This window comes from Cavia porcellus, unplaced genomic scaffold, assembly GCF_034190915.1.
Source record: "Cavia porcellus strain 051 isolate PalLab524CR breed Dunkin Hartley unplaced genomic scaffold, mCavPor4.1 scaffold_4, whole genome shotgun sequence".
In the NCBI taxonomy this organism is placed as follows: domain Eukaryota; kingdom Metazoa; phylum Chordata; class Mammalia; order Rodentia; family Caviidae; genus Cavia; species Cavia porcellus.
The window spans coordinates 38278551-38303763 of NW_026947487.1; the positions used below are offsets into that span (position 1 = coordinate 38278551).

A 25213-nucleotide genomic window follows, 5' to 3' on the forward strand; every position below is an offset into this window, starting at 1 on the left:
TTAAAATGAAACACATTTATTATTATTTTATGAAGTAGGAGAGAAAGATGACTAGACTAAGGAGAGGTCAAGAATAGTTTAGTACAAAAGATAGAGAAAATAGGAATAATGATCATACTATGAAAAGCCCATTGATTTGGGCAATTACAAATCCACTGAGAATTTCTACAAAACTATATTTATTTCAATTATGAAAGTGAGAATGAAAATATAAATATAAATTATATTTCATGACCAATAATGATTTTGAAACAAGTAATAAAATACATAAAAGCAGACCTTCCTTGAATAGGAGAGGGAGATATTGACTCTAGCAAAGAGAGGGAATTGTGGATTTGAATCATTGGTTAATTGGGATACCAGATACACAGTGTCCACCAAAAAATGTATACATACTTAAGCAATTTGCTGTACTAATGAATGTCCTGAGCTAATGGACAACACTCTGAGCACCTCTTTAATTGTAGAGGCCAATGGTTACTTGTACTAACCATGCTATCTCAATAAATTTAGTATTAAATATTTATATGAATTTTTCTTTTCCTGATGTCTTAGTTACTTTTTACTCATCACAAAATACCTGATAACCAAAGTTGGGAAACGAAAGGTTTATTTCTTACAGATTTTGGAGGTTTCTGTCCATACTCAATTTGGCTCCAAGGCAGGGTGGCGTGGCAGAGCCCCAGTGAATGGCGGCTGCAAACAGCCAAGCAGAAACCCGCAATAAAGAACGAGACACGTCTTCTTCCTGCCATTACATCACATCCTGGCTCCTAGGTGGGTGTAGCACGGACACCATCAATCCAAGCTCTAGACAATGAACCCAATCACAAATGCACAATGCAAATTCATGAGGCCTGGGGGCCACAGACATAAACCATGACACCTGATGTATGTATTTTTTGGCAGACTCTGTATTTAGATGAGTTGATCAAAGGACACGACAATTGTATGTCCTGCTCAGAGACAAGGAAATCAGTATAAGGCTTTATAAAGAGTCAGATAAAATGAAAACTGACACAAAGCTGAAATACTAGAGATTTTTTCCAAGCGAACTATTTAACAGGAGGATATCTTATGAATATTTTGACCTCTTGTTCTGAAGTCAGACACACTTGAGGCAAGATAGAGCTTAAGGGAGAGTTTGCTTCTTGGAGAGCATGAGTTACTCTCTGGGTGGCAAATCACCCTGTTCTTGGAGCCTAGCAGTGACTTATAGCTCAACTGTTTGCAACATGTCCAACCAGCTTACTCCTTCAAGTCTGGTGGCTCTGCCTCTGCACCCAACTTCACTAAAGCCTTTTGCTTTGAATGCCCTAGCTCTGCTGATAGAGAAAATTTTCTATTTTAAGGAATAGTTGTGATTATGTTAATCCTTTATGGATAGTTTTACTTTTTCAGTAAACATCAAATCACCTATTAATAACATCAATTACATTTATAAAATACCTTTTTCTAGGTAAGGTAGTAGTAGCAAAGGCCATATCATATTTACAGTCCTAGGGAATAGAGTAAAATATCTTGAGTACATTTTTCAAATCTACACAGCACAGATAATTTGATTATATTGCAATGTAGTTTCATAGTTCTATTTCTTAATAACTTGAGTTCATATACCTTACTTATGTCCTAGAATGTCCTAAGTGATATAAAAATGTAAAAACCATGACAGTTTTAAAATATTATCTATTCTTTTTACTATAAGTGTATAGATTCAGTCACTTTAAACCCGATGGATTTCTTAAAATGCTAAATTTCATTTTACATGGAGTGTCTTTCTATTTGCATGTTTAAGTTCAAATTCTTTGAGTTGGGTCTTCATGACTTATATATTATTGATGTTTCTCCTGAGATTCCAGCTGCATCCTGGCTAAGATCCAAGTAAAATAGCACAAGAATTCTTAGAGAAATAGAGGGAAAATAAAGTTGATATGGGAAATTATTGGAAAAGGATGTTAGGGTCAAAAAGAAGCAATGTATCACCAGAGAGTTTAAAACTGCTGTACTGTCAGATTGTACTTTGAATATTTTTAATGTAAGTCATGTAATAGGACTATTTATGAAATTTATGAAATAATTCTTTCAATTAATGTGCTCTGAGTGTTTAAAATATTGTAATAGAATATTTAATGAAGTGGAAACTAATAATCAAAATATTAAATTTTAATTCCTTGGCACATTAAGTTTTTGTAAAGCACATATGTTTTCCTCAAACTTGAGTAATGAAATACATAAATTGTTGTCCTTACTTTAGATGTGAAGGAACCTAGTTATTTGGCAATTTAACTAATACTTGTGTCTCACAGAGTGTGTCAGAATCAGGATTCATATCAGGAGTCAGTTCAAATATGTTAGACTTTGGAATCCAACCCATTCATGGTTGTATTAAATACTTGTTAAGTGGCATATTTGAAAATAATAAATAAAAAAGTACAAAATCTACCCGTTGGTCTTTACTTCTCTTTTTTCATATTTGAATTTTTATATGTTTGGTACACATCAGTGTTTCCTCATTGACACAGACCTGCTCTTGCTTTGTTGGAAGTACTGTATGTAATCACTATGTTAAACAGTGACATCTCATTGTTTAACATACATTTATTAAATTCATGTAACTTCAAAAGAATCCTTGTAAATTTAACAGCTATTAGTATGTATGAGAAATTCTGGTAAAAATAAAAGTTTAAAATATTTCATTAATTTGCTTTTTTATTTTGGTTTGCTTAAAATTAAATTTTTACAAAATTATAATATATCAGAGTATGTGACCTAATTTTTTGAATTTGAAATTTATTAATTTCCAAGATCAGTTGCTTCAATCAAATACTCCTAAAATGATAAATATATTTACCTTCTATGTATTGAGATTACTTCACTCTATGCTTTTCAATATGAAATACTATCTTTGGGTTATGTATTTAATTACCAACTGCAAAGTGAAACTATTTTTTGGAAAGTTACAGAAATGTCAGACCTAAATCTTCCATAAAGCATCATTAGAATTTAAGTATCCATTAAATAGGCAACAGGAATACCCTACAGTTGTTATGCTTGGTCATGTGTTCTCCAGTACTGCCTTAGAGGAGTACATGTCATGATTTTGGTTATTTTATTCAGACTTAACTTTCAGTAAAATATTCTATTATTCATAATATGATCTTTTTGGAAAGCAGTTCACATATTCCAAATATTATTAAAATCTTACCAACATCCCTGCACAATGTGGGGCAAATCACTATTCTATTTTACTCATAAATGTAAAAGAAATAATTAAGAACCAAGACGGAGAAATTCATTAATTTTTTAACATGATTTGCAGAAATAAAAGTAGGGCCTATGAAATTTGTCCCAATGTTCAGTGACGTGTCATGTATACTGGGCTATCCATTTGTCCTGAGATAGTTTAAATGAAGCTATACATGCCTATGTCCAACATTCTAGATTCTTTCGATAGAATTTTTTTTCTGGGAGGATATTTTTGAGAAATTCTGGACTATTGGTTTTCAAAACAAATGCTTCAACATTGCTTATTAGGAAACAGGATTTCCAAACTACCATAAGACAGAAGACCTAATTTTATTTGCTTTTCAAAGCCTTATCATGGGGTTAAAATAGGAGGATTGTAGCTCTTTATGGTTACACATTGCCTGTTAATCGTTTCTATTTCAGTTGTTTTGGATATTGTGAAATTTCGATTGGGTTAGGCATATGTATTAGGATAGTAGATCCACAAAACAGGATAATTGTACTTTCTAATATAAGTTTTTGTGTAAAGTTCTTAAAAGATTTGAATAAGCTATCAAACATTTCTTGGTGTCCACATTTAGTTGTTACAGGGGAGGTCGCCCAAGCCTGACAGGTGGGAGCTTCCTGCGCTGGGCAGCGGTGGTGGCATGGCTGAGCAGGTCAGCGGAGACTGCGACGACGAAGATGGATGTGAGGGGTCCGGCAGCGGAGAAGTCAAGAGGATGGTGAAAATCACACGCTGTAAGTGCTGGCTTTCAATACCATTGGAAAGCATTGGTTTTGAAATACACTTTGCATTGTTATGATGATAAGTGGAAAGTGCCACTATTTTGGTCACTTGCAAATGGCAGTGAATTCAGAAGCAGGTAAGAGAAACTGGATATGAAATTGCGCCAGTTTTTATTTAGGACATGCATTTAAGTATCCATTAATAGGCAACAGGTTATTTTAAATGGGCAATAATTTATTTTAAATTATTGACAGTTTTTCTTTTAAAATGACACTTTTTCGTGAAAAGCCAATAGTGTGTCACCAATTCTGAGAATTATAAAGATTTATCACTGGGCTAATTCTTAGGACATAATGGATAGTAGATGTATATTGGTAAATAATATAAAACAAAGATAAATGATTACTATTGGCTAATCAAATTTTGCAACTGTTAGAGTATCACGTCACTATTCTAAGCCTTTTTAATTTATTGGGTTTTCATTACAGTCAATTGCAAAAAAAATTGGTAAATAATTATTGTAGAAACTGTTTAGTTTTAATTCACGAATTTACACTTTCTAAAAATCTCATCAAACATTCACTTTGTTTTAATTTTATGGATTTGAAATAATTTCTGGCATTGCTACTATTTTGGTCACTTGCAAGTAACAAAATTGAAGAGGAAATGAACCACATAGATTTCCTCCCTGATCTTCACATACAAGATGAGAACTATAGGCTCTGTATCTTCCATGGTTATGGATATGCATTTGGGAATGCATGTAATACAAAGTGATCGACTAAGAAAGGATGTCAGAGTTAATATACCCAGAGCACCTGGCATACAGGGGCCAGGTATGTATCTTTGTATCTTTGGGCCATGCCTTCTGCAGGAATAAAATTTCATTTACCTTTTAGTTCTCTTGTAGAAAGTTAAGAATAATAAAAATGCTTCAAGCATCAGTTCTTTATTCCTTGTAATACCTAACACCTAGTTTTATAAACTGAATATATTGGTTAAAGGGATAGAAGCCTATCATGGTGCAATGGTGCACATCTCTAGTTCTGGCTATAAAGAGGGTGGAGGCAGGAGGATTGCAAACCTGAGGACAAATGGAGCAATTTAGTGAAATTCTGTCTCAAACTAATTGTTAAGAAAGGTTTAGGGATACAACTCAGGGATAAAGGCCCCAGGCTTCAATCTCCACTACAACCATGGACTGCATAAATAAATACATAAATAAAATGAGTAAAAGGTAATTAATATATAGAAATATATTACTGTGATAAGTGTAGTAATATATTTTAACATAGAAGATAAGTAAAAAAAGTTAGTATATTTGAGCACCAGTTGGAAAAAGTTTTACGAAGTTCTGCAAATTAAATACCTTCTACTCTTAGAGATGGAGATAAGGATACGTGTCCTTGTAGTTGACTTAACATAGCTTACCCGATTATTTTTTGCCTTTTTTTCCTTTGGGATGTTTAAGGGAAAACAACAGTAGAAGGAAACAAGAAGATTTTCACTAAAACAAAACTACTCTTACTGTGTTAAATGCCTTCTACTATATCAAGGAGTGATGACACTTGTGTATTATAATATTGTATTCAATAATATCTTATTTTTATCATGTCTAGTATATTGTAATTTCTTTTTCATTTAAATGCTGGCAGGATTTTAAGACATTAAAATTGTAAGGAATTTTTGCATAGTTGCAATTTTATCGTGTGTGTGTGTGTGTGTGTGTGTGTGTGTGTGTGTGTGTGAATATAGTATAGAATTGGCATTATTTGGGATTTCTCACTTTTCAAAGTTACTTATAGGCTCAGAGGTTTATCCTAGACAACTCTTTTTGGTTTGTTTCATGAAGGAAATGAAGACAGTGAAAGATATTCAATTACGATTTTCTCGCAAAACTATGCTTGTTGAGGTGGCAAGGAGGAATTTTCTTTTAACTTCAAAACCTTGGTTTCTATTACTGCTGAAATGGAAAGATATGGTACAGACAACCACCCATCAGAACTGGGTAGATTAAGATACAGATGATTTTTAGCAACTACAGGCAAACATGAAAAACAGAATTCCACACTATCTTGCTCTAAGTGGGCTGCTTAATATGTTTCTGAGAGTTTACAGCTACTGCCTTTCAATTTTTTATAAGTGGTTAGGAAACCACTGTAGATAACCTGCTGAAATAAAGAGGGATAAGAAAAGTACCAAAGCGTAGGTCACATTTCTATTTTTAAATAATCACTATAATATTTCACCTTTTTGAGTCATTTGATATATTAGTAAAGCAAATTAAACATAGTATTGGATGGTCCTAATGACTTAAAAATATTACACTTTACAAAATTCACTAAGGTGTGATTTATGTTAAGAATATGGGACATACCATTATTTCTTCCTTACATTTATAAAATACAATATAAGTAGAAGTATAATATAGTTAATTTATTGTCTCTAAAAGATTAAGTTTTACAGATGTCTAGGTAAGCAGTAGTATTTATATTCTGTAAATTAAATGTTTCTGTTCTGATTATGCAAATATATAATAATTGATATCTTCCTAAGTACATTTGAAATTATGTTTTGTTCTGCTTTTGTTCATGTTTATTTCAGACAACACAGCAGTGTATACATTTCAATATACCAAATTTTACAATCAAACTATATATATATATATATATTTATCACTACTACTATCAAATTATTTAATATTTTAGCAACTTTTAAACTATTCCCATTGGTAATCCTGCTTGTAGACTACTACTAAATGTCACCTAATTAACTTCTTACAGAAACAAACCATCTAACCTGAAATAGTTTTCAGTTAAGAAATTGAGGATATGTTTACGTTTCAGTACAGCAATTTAAAAATGATAACATTAAGGAAATGTTTTCTATGTTCCTATTACACTAAATTTAATCCTTTTCTTAGAACCAGGTGTTTTACCAATAACTGGGAATTGTTGCCTCTCCATCCCCACCTCACCTGTACCGGCCCTTTCATGCAGTCAAAATGCCAAGTGAAAAACAAGTCCTCTGCCTTTAGGCGTGGGAATAAACCTGGTCTCACAGTAAGTAAATAAATAGATAAATACACACAATACCTTCTCGGCAACATGACTGCTCTTCTAATCCCTCTAACCCTGAGAGCTTCAAATGTTGAAAATATAAGCCAGAGTTCTATGCTCTATCTCTGGTTTCTATGAGAAATTATCTCCCATGCATAATTTTGAGTCTTACTGCATGGTCCCCCCTACAGGGACACAAGTCATGACTGTCTCACAGGAACCCGATGCCATGACCAGGGAAAATATTATGGAAAATATCATGACCAGGGAAAATATCATTGCATAATATTATCTAAGCAAAATAGAAGCACTCTACTGTATGTACAATCGGGCTTAGCTATAAATAATGTAGAACCTAACTGTGTCAACAATCTTGAAGAAAAACTAAATCATTCTATTTTTAAAAAATAAATTCCCTTTAGAAGGACTGTTTATCCCTTTCTCCTCTTCTTATTTCAGGGATTTCATCATTGTCCTTGTAAGCTACCTATAATCCCAAATTTTAAATATTTGAGGAACCCCAAATTTACTTCTCATCTCTCTTTACTACTGTCCCTTCCTTGTTCCACAACCTAATTTTACTCAGCAATAACAGCAATCATGATAAGATACACTGCCACTGATAACAATGTATAATGTATAAAGCATTTGCCATAGTGTACCTCCAGACAGACCTAGGGAAACAGACAGCAATTAACTAAATTCAATTAATTTTTAATTAATTGCAATATTATGCAATGTTTAGCAATTTCAACAGTTATACTTTCATTGAAAAACCTGTATCTTACTCATTATTTTTAAATTAATTGTATTTAATTGTAATTATAACTTGCTAGATCTGGAAATAATTTTTGGCTGATCTTTTGTAGTGTAAAATAAATAGAATTATTTTTATATTGTGTTTTGGATTTCTCACTTAGTACAGTTGTATCAGCCGCTAAAATATTTATCTACATCATGGCACTAAGAATAACCTTGGAGGACAATATCATACTCTATGTGAACATGAAAATAAAAATGACCCTTTGACAACCACCTTTGGTTCAAAGTCACAGCTAGACAAAGAGGTAGGGAAAGCTCAAAAGATGTAACTTTATTTTCTTTCCAGAACTAGTAAAACTATTTATTCACATTGTAGGAATTATTTCATATAATTTTCATTATCTAGCTGATGGATTTTCCTTTGTAATATAAATTTTGTTAGAGAGTTCATGTTAAGATTTGCATACCATTAAAACACTTACACATATATATATTTTAGTATATATATATTTTATATATTAAGAGTAGGTGTAGTTTTTTGAAATTTAAAGTATTAACAAATTTGATTAAAATAAAATATGTTAAAGTTATCTGGCAAAGCATTCAATATTAGCCTATTCATGTTATTCCAAAAATAAGAAAAATGTACCGAAAGTTACTAGGTAGGTCATTATATATTTATTTTATTCATTTTTAAAAGTGAGTCATCTTTATAGAATATAATTTTTATAGAATATCAGATGTAGTCTTCAGTACTCTATATTTTGATCCACATTTTGCAACTGCCTAAAATACTAGAGATTCAGACACAATCATGTATGGTAAAACCATAGAAAACTTCGCATTTTTAAGTGTTGTTCAACATTCAAAATTGTAAACACCTTTAAAATACTAACAATTAAATTTGTACAGAACTAATGAAAATTACACTAATGAGGGCCAGAAATATAGCTCAGTGGCACAGCACCTGCGTAGCAAGTGTGAGGTCATGAGTTCAATTCCCAGTTTAAAATAAATAAATATATATATATATATATATATATATATATATATATATACACACACTAAGGAGAACTGACATATAGGTCTAAAGTAAATGTATTTCAATTTATATGTGATCAACATGAATATTAATCTGTTTATATATTTCCATTTCGGCTTTTAATTAAGTGGGACACATCCTAGCTGCTTGCTGTTTTGTTAACAAGATTATATATAATTAAATGCAGATATCTAATGAGTAACCCAAAGTCATCTGCCATCTTCATAAACAGTTATATATATATATATATATATATATATATATATATATAAGGCATTGTTTTAATTCATATAACTGGGTTTTAATAAAAGGTTTTATCTTTAAATGTCTGATGATTTTCATTCCATTGGTTAAAACTGATGTTAAAAATTACTGAGGTGAAAAGGAAGGACTCATTACATAGTTTAAAGAAACCTTCTAGCTTCCATCCCAGATCAATTAACTATCCTTCATGTCTCACAGCTAAATCTGTGCCATACCAGAGGAAATAAACCAAAGAAGTTAGGATCTCTTTGAATATCATAATGCTAAAAGTGCTTATATGTTAACAGATGAAGTAAAAATTAAAATTCAAGAACATATCACCTGATAAGTTTTATCATGATTTGACTCATTTCATACAATTTTCAACACAACCAGAAAGAAACCCATATTCCATATCATTCGGTTGCAAATGAACAATGTAGTAATTAGAATTTCATTATTTTCCTCAGAAGCAATTGATAAAATATGTCACGTATGAACAAGTTAGATATGCCTTTGACTCCTTAACTTCTTTACCTCTGTGTAGAAAGTGCTTTCTATACCAATTACTGATGAAATAATTAAATATTCAATAGATATAATTAAGTGAAAGAAATAAAGAAGATGCATTCTATTCCCAGAGCCTCTCAAACTTTCTTATATACACAAGTTATCAGGTGTTTTTATTAAAAAAAAGTGAACATGTAGTGCAGAGATCTGAGGTGGAACATTTCTTCTATATGCCACATGATGCCATTGTTTGTAATTCAAGGACCACACAGTGAAGAAAAATATTGCACACCCTTCTTTATCACAGTCTTTCTTGATATTTCAAAAATATATCTCTGCTAAAGCAAAAGGAAATTTTTGCAATGCTGTGTATTAATGCTACAAAAAAAAAAATCCTATGAGCTGGGTATGGTGGTACACGCCTATAATCCCAGCACGCAGGAAGCTGAGGCAGGAGGATCCCTGCAAATTCGAGACCAACCTGAGCTACAAAGTGAGCTCAAGGCCAGCCTGAACTGCATAGTGGGACCTTGTCTCAAAACAAAGCCATAAAACAAATCCAAACAAAAAACCAAAACACAACACAAAAAACAACTACTGACAAACACACACCAGGGAAAGGTCACTTAAAAAATATTGTATCAATGAGGGTTGATCACAGCTTAATCAGTAATAGTGGCCTTTATGAATTTTTGCATCTGTCTTTTTGATATTTGTCTCTTCGGGTTTATTTCTGAACTTCAGGGCAGTCACTTCCATCTTTTATCAGGTTCCAGAGCCCTCAGGTCACACTCACCTCTTCCACGTTGAAACATACTTGTGAAATTTCCGCAGAAAAGTTCTCCATTTACCAAGTCCTCTAGTTTGTGATGAACACTGAAGAATATGTCTTTCCAAACCTCCTAGGTCATGTAAAATGCCAAGAGGTAAATCACTCATTGCGATTTGTTTGTACTGAGTGAAGAGGGAGACCATCCAAATGGAGAAATCATGAATTACTTCATGGAGTGAAGTGAGGAAACACAATTTGTAGTAAGCATTTGACTGCAGTATTTGTAAGAAAATTGCTGTTGGGAGGGTGGACTTACGATCCGGTTTCAGTAATTTATAATAAAGAGGAAAAGGCGTCAAGGGAAGAACAAACATCGTGAACAAAGCAAACATCATGAGGGAAGCAAAATTATTAAAATTAGCTGAAAAATATTAGAAGGCTAACACTGCTTAAAATTAACTGAAAAATATTAGAAGGCTAACACTGCGGAAAATAGTATAATGGGTTTTGAATACAAGAGTGAAGAACACATTTAATTTGGTAGGCAAGGAGAAACTTTTAAAGTTTTTGTTTCATTGTTTTGTTGAGGTGAACAGTCCTTTTTACTACTTAGCAATCTAATAAACTGGCTAAAAGAGTGTATGTGTATAATAAAATTAATTATATCTTGCACAAGTATGTTATCGGTATTTTGTACAAGTACCTCTTCTTTGTCTTAATTTCTTTCATTTTGATGGTTTTAAAACATGAATAATGACAGTACCTCCAAGTCACCATGTTGCAAATTTTAAGAGCTTGATGGACAGTCACAAGCCTCCCATCTCCCACCTCCACCTACTGAAACAAAGTATTGGATTAAAATATGAAAAAAGGATTTTTACAAAATGCTGCTATGATCTGACAAGAAGGAAACGAATTATCTGCACCTAGGGGGGAAGTCATCTGGTTACATGACAATGAAATGGAGGGGAAGGTATTGATAAAATAATCAGGGTAAATGTAGAGCTAGAGGTAGGGCTAGATACAGAAAACAGTTATAAACCCACATAGTTTAAGAAAAATAATAAAATACATTTGTACCTTGCCTTTCTACCCAACCCAAGAAAAATGATAGTTCAGTATTCCTGTGTACGCTTCTCTGAACATGCCCAGATTCGTGAAGTTTACCACTGTGATCAATTTTGTAAACATCATAGTTTTAACTGCAAAAATGCACATCCGTAAATAACACATCACTTGATTTTCCTGCCTTTGGACTCTCTATAAACCAAATCATACAGCCTCAGCTGTTTTGTTGTGTGCTATTTTACCAAATAAATATGTTGAGATTTGTCCAAACTAATAAATATTGCTATAATCATTGTTTTTAAAACAAATTATAACATAGTAATTTATGACTATGTACACTAATTTATTTATTGCTAATGAATATAAACATTGATACATGTATTTGAATGTTGTAAAAAAAAATCCTGTTAAAAAAAAAAAAAACCTTGGACATGAACATGTGAAAAAATTCCTGGTCTGTCTCTCAGAAACAGCAGGCAATACTACAAAGCAAAACTTGCATACGTTCAGCTTTCTGGGAAGAACAAACTGGTTTACAAAGTGAGTGTACCAGTTTATATTCTCATCAGAAAGCTGGGCATGGTGGCATACATTTTAATCCCAGCGCTAGGGAGACTGAGGCAGTAGGATCACCACAAATTTTAGACTACCCTCTGCTACATAGTAAGTTTAAGGTCAGCCTGGACTACATAGCAAGACTGTGTCACAAAAATGAAAAAAAAAACTGAAAACAAAACAAAGCAATATATTCTCACCAAGAGTAACTAAGAGTTCTTGTATTCATATGATGTATTGAAGCAATATTTTATTTCATAAGAATTTCTGCTTCCCTGATAATTAATTGAAATTCATTTTCCACAAATACACGATCAATTTTTGCTTCCTCAGCTAAAGTTTCTTGCTTATGAATGAGCCTTTCCTCCCTTAACTCAGGTAATCTTCCTGGGCAGAAGCTCAATGTCTTTGTCTTTTAGGGGCTCATGTGTTAGGGATTTGCCCTTGGCCCTGGTGATGTTGGGAGGTAGTTGTGTCCCCTAGAGGTGAAGCCTAGTGGGAGACCCTTACTTGCCTGGGAGGCCTGGCCTTGGAAGTTACCTGTATCAAAGTAGTTCTTGTGGGACCCCTGAGTTAGCTCTTACAAGACTGAGTTGTTATAGAAGCAGAAGCTGATCTCAGAACAGCTCTGTGGCTTCCCATCTGGTCATGTGATCTCTCCTTCACGCATGTGATATCCTCTGCCTTGAAGCCTTCACTAGGGCTGGGCTGATATGGGCACCGTGCCCTGAAGCCCCAAAAAAAAAAAAAAAAAAGAAATAAGAAATAAGTTTCTCAGCTTTGAATATTTGGAATAGTGGGAAACATATTAATATAATTGCCTTTTTTGGTTATGATTTAAAAGAAAGCAGGACAGATTCTTGAATTTTTCTTTGATTGAAGTAATTTTCAAGGCAATCAATTGTTTTCAACCTTGCCTTTTTCAGAAAGTGGCCGATTCTTTTAGAGATGTTTCAATACATAAATCAAAAACTCAATTTTGAACACATTTTGATTCTTATCTTTACCAAACTTGAGATCGTCTCACCTTATATGGTCTTTGAAGGCCGTGCTACCTTATGGCAACAAGATGCACCAGCCTCAGCTCACACATTTCCTGTGACAGACTTGGGATCAGATATGTTTATGTTCACTTTGATTTGCTTCACTGGGAAATAGATTTCATGATCACAATCTGGGCATGATCAATGGTTCTTACAGGTGGGAATAGAAATCAGTATTTCATAGTCACTCGCTTGCTTGTTGTACATTAAATATGCCACATTATCAGAATAAGAATGATACTACTAAAACTACCATGGCATCCTGAGATTTCTGAAATCAGTTAGACACTTTGTATTATCATTTATATTCACTCTCCATTTTTATGGTTATAATAGAGATATAGTGACTGATAGATACATACACAAACATTTACATGAAAGATACATGATACATAGATGGTAGATGGATGGACAGATACTTAGATACACAGGTACATCGATAGATTGTAGTTCACCTATTATACTTGCAATTTAACTCATGTATCCTTCCATTTATTACTTACAAAATGCTCACTCCTAGTTACTGACTCAGTATCTGTCTAACAAATTCATTAGGAAAGTCTCATGGTAGAAACATTTCTCATAGTGTTTCAAAATGATAAGTACTCATGACTTTTCTACATGAAAGTTAATTTTTATGGATACAAGAAGGTTGACTCGTGCTTTTATTTCTTTCATTTCTTTACTAAACTCTGCATTTTATTTTGGAAGAAATTGTTGCTGGCAAAAATCAGTCATGCTATTCTTAGGTTTTCTTTGTAAGTGACATTATTTTTTCTCTTTTTCAGTATCCAAAGATGTGTTTGCTGTTTTCTTTAATTTCATTAGGATGTGCTTTTGTATTTTATTAGGGTGTGCTTTTTGAGATGCTATTCTTAGTTGCACAGTGCATATTTTTAATATGTAATTTCAATTTTTTCTAGGATGTGTTTATTAAGTAATAGTTTTAAATAATTTGAAATCAACTTTCTTATACAGTAACATCTAGTATAATTTGTTGAATTTCCTTTACTTAGCTTCAATAGTTTTAAAATCATTTCCATGTATTTCTCAATTCCTTTCTGATTATTAATATTTGTTTCCCTTTATCATCCTATTTTCCACTGAAATATTATTGGTGAGATTTGATTTTTCATTTCTTGGTGGTCATATTTACTTGTAAGTGAATTTTTATTATTTTTATATTCTTGAGATTTTATCTTCTAAAATTTTCTAACATGTTATTTGGTATTTTGTATTCTTACTGTCTTATAGCTCACATTGAAATGTTAAATGTTCACTTGTTTTTGGACATATTTTTCTGGTGTACTTTCATTTTTTCAGGAATCGTAATATGCTATTTTCTTCAGATAACTTTGTGTGAGTTTGGTTTTAATACTTTCTGTTTTATAATTTTGTGTTAATTTATATTTTCAAAATTTTTAGCGACTGTTGAGATTCCTTTTTAAAAATACTATATTTCATGCAATGTTAATATACACGATAGGTACATAGATAGATAGATAGATAGATAGAGAGCCAACATGGTAGTGCATACCTGTATTCCATAGCTATATTGGAGTCTGAGGAAAAAGGATTAAGGTTTGAGGGGAGCCTTGGCAATCTAGTAAAATACCATCTCAAAATAATATAAAATAAAATAAAATTTTAAAAGGAGGATGGGAATGTGGTTCAGAAATAGGACACATCTGGGTTCAATCCCAAGGACAATCAATCAACCACTCAATCAGCCAGTCAGAAAGAAACTGGGGCTTTTGGTGCATGCCTGTAATCCCAGCAGTCTGTAAACTGAGGGAAGAGGATTACAAATTCAAGTTTGTCCCGAAAAAAGATAAAAGATTAACAGGGTTGGAAGACTGTGGATTCAATTCCTAGTACTAAGAAAAATGGCAGCTTAATTTCTGACATGGCCTGTCTCTCATCCTTACATTTATCCACATCTTCTTTCCTAGATCTCTATTATCTTTGTCCCACTAGTACTTAATTCCACTTCCACTGCAGTTGTCTGATGGTATACATCAATGTTTTAAAACTCACATGTCCCCAGTTATGTTTCAGGTACTGAAATACAATTTGTTGTAATTGATTTATAAATATATCACAAATTATTATCTATCATTCCCAATTTTAATGAACACAAATAATCCCACAATTAATCTCTTCCATGCATATGAGTATGTGTTATTTCAGGTTGTAAACTGGGAACTCAAGGTAACTGTATCAATTTATATTTGTAGCACTGGTAAAGGAAAACTATTTTTGATTTTTTTTTACCATAATTGCATATCTGTAGACTTACTTGCTGAACTCTCAGTCTAGATAGAAATACATAGCTTCATGTGTGTCAGGGAAAAATACAGCAAACACTTAAATACATAAGAACGTCATTATTCAATATTATTACAATAGGGATAGAAAGTGAATTCGATTTCACTGAATCAAATACAGGAGAGTTTTAAGCCTTCCAGTGACCTAGTAGAAAAGCTTTGGGGCAGAATTAGTGGTCAGTTTGAGCACTGTGATTAGGTTTTCATCTCCATTTTCTTCTTTCTTCGTGTTTATAAGACGAGGCTCCTATGGTGCCACAGAACATGGGAGATGGGGCTTCTCTTGATGCTTACATTTCATTGGGATAACTCTGAAGTCCTTGAAGAAAACAGCTGTGGATTGTAGACCTGGCAAGAAGATGAGAGACTTATATCCCAAAAGGACAGAGAGAGAATGTACAATAACAAGTTCTCCTATACACACAATCCAAGAAAAGGAAGTTCAGGGGCCCCTAGGTTGTAAGAAGTGAAAATGTTTAAAGTTTAGTCAAGTTAAAGGGAATTTAAGGTTATTTTAGTCATGTGCAATTCACTGGTTATTGATGAACTTAGTCATCACCTTTTGTTTATTAATTGTTGTTGTATTTCTTATTATGAGAATTGACTTTTCTACCCTCTTTTTAGATTTTGGTATTAGATTTCTCTGAAGAATTCCATTATATTCCTATCAAATATCATTTTTGGTGTATGTGTTGTAAGTTTCTGTCATGTCTTTTAAAAATGTGTGTATTACTTTTATAAATTTAAGGAAGTCTAAGTCTAGGTGGAGACACTGATCCGTAGGCAAATCTTGAACTGTGAAATCATAGAAAACAGAAAAATATGAGTCATAAAAGAGCAATAAATAGTACAATAGAATCAATTATCTGGAAATTGTTCCAAGAATGGCATCCTGGAAATTACACAGAGACAATCACAGATAGATAGAAAGTGGAGCAAAATTCCTTCCAAAGCCTATGCAAATGTACACATGTGTCCTATGCCACCGTGCTGCCAGTGAAGCAGGACGAATGCATCCTTTCTGTGCATACCCACTGAGGAGACAGTAAGAGAAGAGGCTACAAAATGTATCCATAGATCCTCCCACTGCGGAGAAATATATGATTGTCTAGATGTCAGTTTGGGCCTTATTTTGCAGGGAATAATGTAGCAATAATGTACTTAATTGCAAAGAACTCCAAGGAAAATCCATTTATTTAAGAAACATTGCACGAATAGTGCAAGGTTCAATGATGTTTAGTCAACAATTAGCTGCAGATCCAATTGGCAATTCAAAACTGAAACTTAACAAAATTTTAGTTTTCTTTTTAAAATTTTTTAAATTTTATTTTATTATTTTTTATCAGTACCAGGGATTGAACTCACGACCGCCTGCTTGTAGTTTTCCTTTTTTAGTTAATACGTGACTCCTTCTCATCCTCCAAATCCAATGCCAGCAGTTGTGCTCTGATAGTCTACTTCCTTCACTCTCCACAATATCTCAAGAGCATCGTCTTTACTGCAAGTGTGTTCTCTTCCCTAAGTATTTTCTCTTTTCTCTTCCCACTGCCACTTCTCAGTCTCAGCTTCACTTACCTGAACTGCCTTATTACGTGCTCTTGCTCTGTGGTACCCACCCCTGGCGAAATACTTTTAAACCGATGGTCTAGTTTGGGGCTGAGACATGGACTTTGAGCCACCATGTAATGCTTTCAGCCAAAGAACTGAACCTTGGGGGGAGAAAGCCAATTAAGTATCAAACACATAAAGGGTTGAGCAACAGCTTTGAGTCTTGTCATTTCATGCAGCCAGTTTTGGCTCTTCTGACTGTATAGAGATGCTTTTCACCAATTAAGTTTTCTCAGGAACTCAAATTGTGGCTCTGAATTGTTCTCTCTTTGGTAATAAACATACTTGGCAAATCAAAGAATTTCTGTAGTTCTTATTCTCGTTATTTACCTGATTTGTTGCAGGATGAACCTACCCTTTTATGAGTATTTTATCATTATGCAAACAAATTGTTCGACAAACATCCCAAATTTCATGGGATCTAAAAAGTACATTTCGGGGCTGGGGATTTAGCTCAGTGGCATAAGCACCTGCCTTGTAAGCAGGTGGTCATGAGTTCAATCCCTGGTACCGATAAAAATGAAAAAGACAAAAAAAAAAAAAGTACATTGCACAGGTTATTTTGACACCTAGCATACCATTATTATTTTTTTTTTCTGCCAAGAGAAGATCGTAATAGGAGATAAACAGAAAGGAGAAAGGAAAGCAGTTCCTTCCTGTCTCTGATTTCTGTGTGTATTGAATCCTTACACACAATTTTGCCCCATAGATTAGCAGGTAATTTATGCTCCTCAAAGGCAACTGTGCCAGCTAGCTTTGCCTCCATTTATCATATGAGGATCATCAATATGGTGTCTCCTATAGATCTCAAAACCATTGAAGAAGACTTCACTCCCAGTGTCCAGTCTCAGCTCTTTTCTTCCCTTCCTCATCCCTAAAATCTGGTTATTTCTTCCCTTTCTTTGATCCTAGACATGAGGGTTGCTTTGTGTACTTACTAAATCCATGTTCCTCACCACCTTTTTTTTAAATTCCACTTACCTTTAAATGTCCTTACTCCCATTCCTGTGTTAAATTATCTCTCAGATGATTTCTGTTTTTATTTTGTTTTGTTTTAGGTCTGGGCTCTATCTGATACATCTGGTGTTAACTATATAAAATTAAAGTAAACACATTTATTACTTGAAAACCAGTAATATCCTCCTGTTAGTTTTCAAAGGAATCAGACTATTACAATTTTCCGTGGATGCATATTTTACTGTGAGACTAACATCTGGTTTACTGTTTCCTCCCAAATTCCAGAGGAAAATCATCACACAGAAAATGAGATGAAATAACTCATTCATGCTTGGAGATTTGAAAAGAGAATAGGGAAAATAGCTGCCTTCTGGGTGAAAACTTCCCTCAGGGATCAGCCCTGGAACCACTGAGTCATTGATTTCATTTGGCCTTGTGCCAAGCTCTGTCAATGAGGCTGCTATGTAAAATTGTGTCCCTGAGGACCGACTGTTGGGACCATTAAGATTTTCATGGAGCCAACTGTACAGGCCTGGGAAAGAGAGAGACAGGGCAATCAATTCATAAATAAATACAGTATATAAAATCAAGGAGAACTAAGATGGAAGATACGAAATAACGATTTTTCTTGAAAACAGATTGGACATCCATGAACTACTTCTTCACTCTTATTAATGCTGGATCCTCCTAGACTTGGAATTCAGGACAAATTCTTCTTCAACATCTGATTTGTTTTCTAGACATATATTTCTAAGGTATCCTGTGGCTAACTCAATAGTATAATTTGTGTATGAGATATAATAACCATAATAGGATGTAAGATTTTGAGGGCAAGTAAGGAAGTATCTTTTTATCTTTGCAGACACAAATAAAACCATTTTCTGATCATGGAATATATAACCTACTTAGAAATTATTCCTGTGCTTGTTTAAAATGCTGTGTATTTTGATCCAAAAATACTGAAACAGTATTTTTAGGTAGAAAGCCTCAGAAACTCTTATTTAACAAGCATAATAAGTAATCATTATTTCCTATAAAGTTTGAGAACAACTGCCTTACAATCTTTTCCACAATGCCTGCAAACATGAAGCAATTAATGAGTGTGTTCTGAAATGCATGAGTAGGTAGGTGTGTAATCTGCGTGTCTCTGAGAAACATTTTAATTAAAATTGAAAACCAGATTTCTAATGAATTAAAAATATTGACACAAATTTTGTCAAGAATATCTTCTCAAGATCAAAATTAATATAAATGTTTATATATGAAGACCCAAACTCAAAACATAGAGTAAATTCAATAAATTTAGTTTTTTCAACATTTACAAGTATTTGTGCTTTATATAAATAAATCTCATAATTTTACCTGAAGATCTGAAATTTTTTGTATTAGTTTAATTTGCTCTTACGAGTGAAAATTAATAAGGCAAACATAATGACTGAGTGCTACTTGTTAAACTGAATTTAAAAGTCACTGAAATTAGAAGTTCAAATTTCTAGATTAATAATAAATGTTTTAGTTTTGGAGGAGATACATTAACACAATATATATTGCTTGAGTCAGGACAGTCTTTAATTGTTTTTGACTTCTTCTAATTTCCTTATAACACTGTCTCATAATATTTTCTGGAATGTAAATTATTATGTTTACTTATTAAGCAATATACAAAATTAATTCCAGTTTTCTGATTATACATTTGCAAGATAGTATAGTAAATCATGACACTTCAGAACAATTTACTAATAGCTCTTATTTCTATGTAACAAGTACAATTTGTAAAATCTTTTTTCCTGAAATCTAAGTTATATTTGGTGCCCATAAGGGAATTTGCATGGCATTTTATATACATTTTGAGCTCTGAATTATCTTTGAGTCCCTAATGGCTTTGTCTTTGTGATCTTAAGCCCATAATTATCGGTTTTTAGAAGTTAACTCCTTTCCTTTACAACATCCATTCATGCATACATTCATTCAGCAAATACTTTCTTGGTCTTATTCTGTGCTAGTCACCATGCAAATTTGGTGAGTATTCAGCAAATTATAGCACAGAATGAGGAAATGAAGATGAATAATCAGGAAATTGCAGCACAGAATGAGGAATGTTATTTAGGAAAGCAGATCTTACAGGGTCATATAGAAAGACATCTAACCAGGTTTGGGGATGATGTGAAGACTGGGTTCAATCCCCAGTGCCACCAAATAAGCAAACCAAATCACAATTTGAGAGGGCAACTAATGGCCTGTCCCAGTAATCGAAAAATAATGTGCTGATGATGGAAGCAAAAAGTAAACTACTAGATTTTATAATTATCTATCAATCTCTTCAAGTGAACTTATCACTTTGTCTGCTAACTTAATTTTACACATGTGGAGATCATGACAGTGTGGGTCTCTTATCTAGTTTTTATTTCTCCATGTTTTAATTTATCTTTTATCTGTAGAATCAAATGAATCCCATGAGCATAGATGCTCAGAGAATATTAATTGTCAATATGTGAATGAATGAAGGCTAGTATTTTTCAAATCATCACAGAGAATATAATAAAACTATCCAGAATAAAATGAGACCAATGAAATACAAAAATGGTGAATAGAAACTAGGAAATTATGACATGTGAAAAATTAACATGAGTTTTCACTGAATATCTCACCATGGAGAATATTGATGCTCCTATGTAGTTCTATGCAACTCTACTTGAGTCTCTTCGTGTCCTCAAGGATCGCTTATCATTGTTGCATGACCCAGCTATATTTGTGAATTATTCTGTGAATAATCACAAGAATCTTAAATATAGTTATAATTTTCTATTTCAAAGTGTGTTGATTACAAATATAAATATAACATATGAAATGTGAGTTTTCACATAATCTTAAGAACACAGTGACTGTCTAAAAATAATAGATCATATTTTTTGAGTGATGCTCAATTTTGGTGGTTAGCCCTCCTCTTCTGGGTCTATCCATTGACACATTAAGTCTTAACAAAACTCTGTTACCTGTAATATTATTCTCCTTGTGTGGCACAGATATCTGGAGTCTTTTGGCCTGAGTTATATTTGCTCCACTTAGTGCGCTAAAGAGCCACAATTCAGAGCCAGGAAACAGAATCTCACCCAGGAATAATGTTAGAAGAACTCAACAGATTGTGTACAAGAAAATCTATGTCATAATTTTAAAGTTTTGAAATTATTTTTGTGGGTCTGGGTAAGACAGGAAATCTCAAAAGAAACATTGAAAGAATCATGTCTTGGGAAAAGGTATTTTGAATATTTGTCTAAATCATAGAACAAGGAATTATTAACAGGTAGTATTCAATTCAGCTATATGCTTCTTTTATAGCAATAATTTTTTGAGGATCACTAATGGCACTGTACAGAAAAGTGAGATGCTTAATAGATGAAAAACACTGGAAAATATATAAACAAACATTACTCCTAATTAGATTCTATTTCTAATGTTCAGGAAACCTGAACTGGTTTCAGATCTTAGCCCTGTAAAATCCAGCGAAGCTCACAAAGTCCATTTTATGTCTCATATTATTATGTTTCAGGGAAAAGCATATTATACAAGAATAGTTGTTACTTAGAAAACATTTTATGTATAATTGATCTTGCTGAAAGTCATTTTCTTATAAAACTCCTTAGACAAAAAGCCATAGAGAACCTATATTGCCAAAATTAGGTTTATTAATTTGAAGTATGAAGACATTCCCAAGAGACTGTGAAGTGGCATAATAAATACGTGTTGCAGTGGACTATTTACAGTTTGCATTTGCACTGAAGAAATTTGTGGATTAACCTGAAGGGAGAATAGATCGGCTCTGGGTTGGTACCGTTATGCAGGGAAGGCTGTTTAGCACTTGGGTATCACAGTGATCTTTGTTCAGGGGTGAGAAGATTGAAGCAAATCTGAGAAATCTTGAGTAAGAAAGCAGTGGGCATTGTGTGATCATGGCTGTGACCTTTTAGAAAACTTCTTTGTGTTCTGTTAAAGAACATCACAGTCTGCTTTGCATTAACACACACACACACACACACACACACACACACACACACACACACCCTGAATGTTGGATTTTTCTTTTACAATGAGTGACACAATTTGTCAATAGGGAAACTAATACAAAAAGGTCAAATGTGTGGTGTTTTTCCCTCATAATTAACTATGTGGCTTGACAGGAGATTATTTTATGTTTAAGGTGCTGATATACTGATTATTCTACCAAAGAAGTGAAGAACCTCATTGTAGAGGTAGTAGATTGTAGATACAGTATCATGGAAAATTAACAACTCATTGCAATCCAGTAGATTGTGACAAATTATATTTCATGATCAATGTCTGCATTACTTAAATGTTCGCAACTGGGCAATGAAACAGAAAGAAAAATTTTTAGTGACAACAAACTTTGACTGGTTCTTAATGTGCAAAAGAAAATTCCTGAGTTTTAAAAACCATAAAAATTTGGATCCCACAGGTTTTTTCAAAAGGAATGAGTCAATGAAATATAAGGATTAAATGTAAGAAACAGATTTGAGAAAGAAATATAGGAAATAAAACAGAGGTAACAATATGAAAAAGATTACAAAAATGGTATCTTTGTTGTTTTCCTTTGAAGTTGTAAGAGCAACAACAGAGATTAAAAGAAAAACAACAGAAAGGACATGCTGATTTTAATACTTCTGAGGTACAAAAATAGATGCAGAGGGTAGCTTTGGGTAATTAATAACTGAGCCAGGTGGCAGGTGACCTGTTCTGTTTACGGGGCACTGCCTCTGGACATGCAGGCTTCCGGTCCCCCTGTGCTGTCATCAGTATCCTGTGGTTATCAAGGCTCCAAGCCTTTCAGAAAAGGTCAAGTATTGTTTTAAATTAACCTCTCAGCTCAATTTAATTTTAGTCATTTTACTTCAATTTTGGTTTTTGCGGTCTACTTCGAGGGAAGGAAGAAGAGAAGGAGGGTGGTTTTGGCTCCTTCTGAAAGGTCTGTAAGTGGAAATGTCGTATTATTTGTGAGACCCACAAGGTGGTTCACATTTTCAGTTGATTCCATGACCTTGCAGTGTGTGATGTAGGCTGACTAGGGTAGCTGTCCCAGGGTGAGGTCAACTCTGAGTTGCATCTCCAGGTGTCCTCTTTTCTCATCTCCAGTCATGCTGGTGAGGAGCAGCCAGTCCCTTAGATAAGGCTGCTCCTAGATGGAGGAATCTTTCCATGTGCCTGAGGGCGTGCAAGTAACTGTCACCCTGGGACATCTTAATGTCAACTCACCCTGTGTCTTCAATATATATTTTTAAAGTGCCTTCTGCTATCCAATCTCTCAGACCATTTTTAAATATTTGAGGTTTAAAAATTCACTTTGCTTCATGATGCATTTTTTCCTATGGAAGTCTTTCGTTTGTCTTAATCTACCTTTTATTTCTGAGACAGCTTTATAATAAATCACTAAAAGACAACAAAAATGTACTAAACTGCAACCCTGTGGCACTTGGAAGATAGATTTTGGATGTTATCAGTCTTCACACATAGAACAAATGTTGCATTTCTTACCTTGTATTTGTATTAACTTTCTTCATGAGCTTTGTGAGGAGACAAGGGAATGGCAAAATTTTAAATAAGATATTGGTAGGTATTTTTTTATGGTAGTTATATACAAGAATTATTAAAGATGCATAAAGCAACAGTTATAAAGGAAAAAATGCATTTCATAGTTTAAAGTATCACAAATCTTGATGGAAAAATTAAAATCTCATTCAGAAATGAATTGACTTTTTATTTGATATAAATTATGAACATTTGGAACTATTTTATTTAGTTTTTTTGTTCAGCACACAAATATCTAACTTGGATGTAACTATTTTTCTTTTCTTACTATGTATTTTAAATATAATTTAATATATTTAAATTTGTTTTAATATCAGAGTCATACATATAGAATATATCTAGGAAAATGAAGATAGGCACTTAGTAGAATTTTGAATTTACAACTTGGTGAAATTAACTTATATCTTGTGAATGAGTATTATAGTGAATATTAACATCTTAAAGTTATTATAGTAAAAGACTCAGTGACATCAGTTCCTCTTAAAGTACACTTCTTGGTTTTGAATACATTTATTCTATCATTCTGGCCACTTTCTAAAGTAGTTTTGAAAGTCCTCCCTCATCAGATCTTTAATTTTCCTGGCATGGCTGCCTTAATATCCTGAGCAAATTCAAAATATTGCCCTGTTATTGTCCTCTTGACTTAAAGGAAGCACTAGAAGCCTCCTCTAGAGCCACACCTGGTGAGTGAGGTGGCAGAGTACATACCACACTGTTCCCTGAACCTGCCTTCTAGTGGCGGGTACTCAGCATCATGCAGTGTGGGTCTTCAGCAGCATCCACCTTAGCTTTGATTCTGCCTCATGAACACATCCATGAAGGGATAGGGGAAGTTCCTGAAGAGGGTTAAAACCAGGCAGAGTATTTTGAGGATTAATGTTGATTTTTCTTTAATACTTCTTTAATTAGAACATTTATGGTATATTTTGATTACATTTTATATCAGAAGAATATATTTACTTCAAAGTATGTGGATAGTGTCAAGAAAATCTCTTTTCATTAAATGAATGCTTATTCTAGTTTTAACTTTTATCTTTAAAATAATATTCAGAATGACTTTTTTTTAGTTTCTAATGCTTTGAAAACATACATAGAATTAAATGATGGTTATAAGTGTTGATTTAAAAATAATTAATTTTACTTTATTTTAAAGATAAAAAACACAGAAAAAGCAAAAAACAAACAAAAGAAACAACCACAACAAAGTAACAACAAAAATCAAAAACAATGGCGATATAGAATTTCAAGACAAGATGATAGGAATTTAATAATGATTGTTATATTGCAAATTGTTACCTTCAAAAGAGTCGCTCAGGTTACCAAATACAGGCATGCAAAATTGATCAAACAATGTGAGCACTAACTGTTTCTTTGCTTGAACTAATAGAATTAGTGATGCAATTATCTTAGCTATATTTTATGTTTATGTACATATTTTTCTTTTCCTTTTCTTCTTTTCTCCTTTCCTCCATCCCAGTTCTTCTTTCCTATTGAACAGTTTCTTTCCCTTTCACAATATCTATTGTACCTTTTGAAGAATTAATTTTCTGAGGATGTTGATCTCTTGTAAGATAGAACTTCCTCTTTCTACACAGTAAGAATTTCTGTTAATTCAGAGTATTTAACTACCAGCTTTCCCATGAACTGAGATGTTCACATTTTCTATTAAAATTGATTGTCTCCAAAATCAGAG

The 25213-nt window shown here is 33.2% G+C and overlaps 1 protein-coding gene across 6 annotated transcripts in view; it reads left to right on the plus strand.

Annotated features, from left to right (window-relative positions):
* Nucleotides 1-25213, plus strand: part of Gpc5 (glypican 5) — a 1275996-nt gene that overhangs the window by 599017 nt on the left and 651766 nt on the right. For 4 of the 6 annotated variants that reach the window (XM_063246926.1, XM_063246927.1, XM_063246929.1 and 1 more), the window contains exon 7: nt 3828-3987. In XM_063246926.1, the coding sequence (XP_063102996.1) occupies nt 3828-3987 (160 nt within the window). Of the gene's footprint in view, nt 1-3827; nt 3988-6899; nt 24850-25213 lie in introns of those variants that run through there. The other 2 variants (XM_063246930.1, XM_063246928.1) reach the window with 2 other exon arrangements.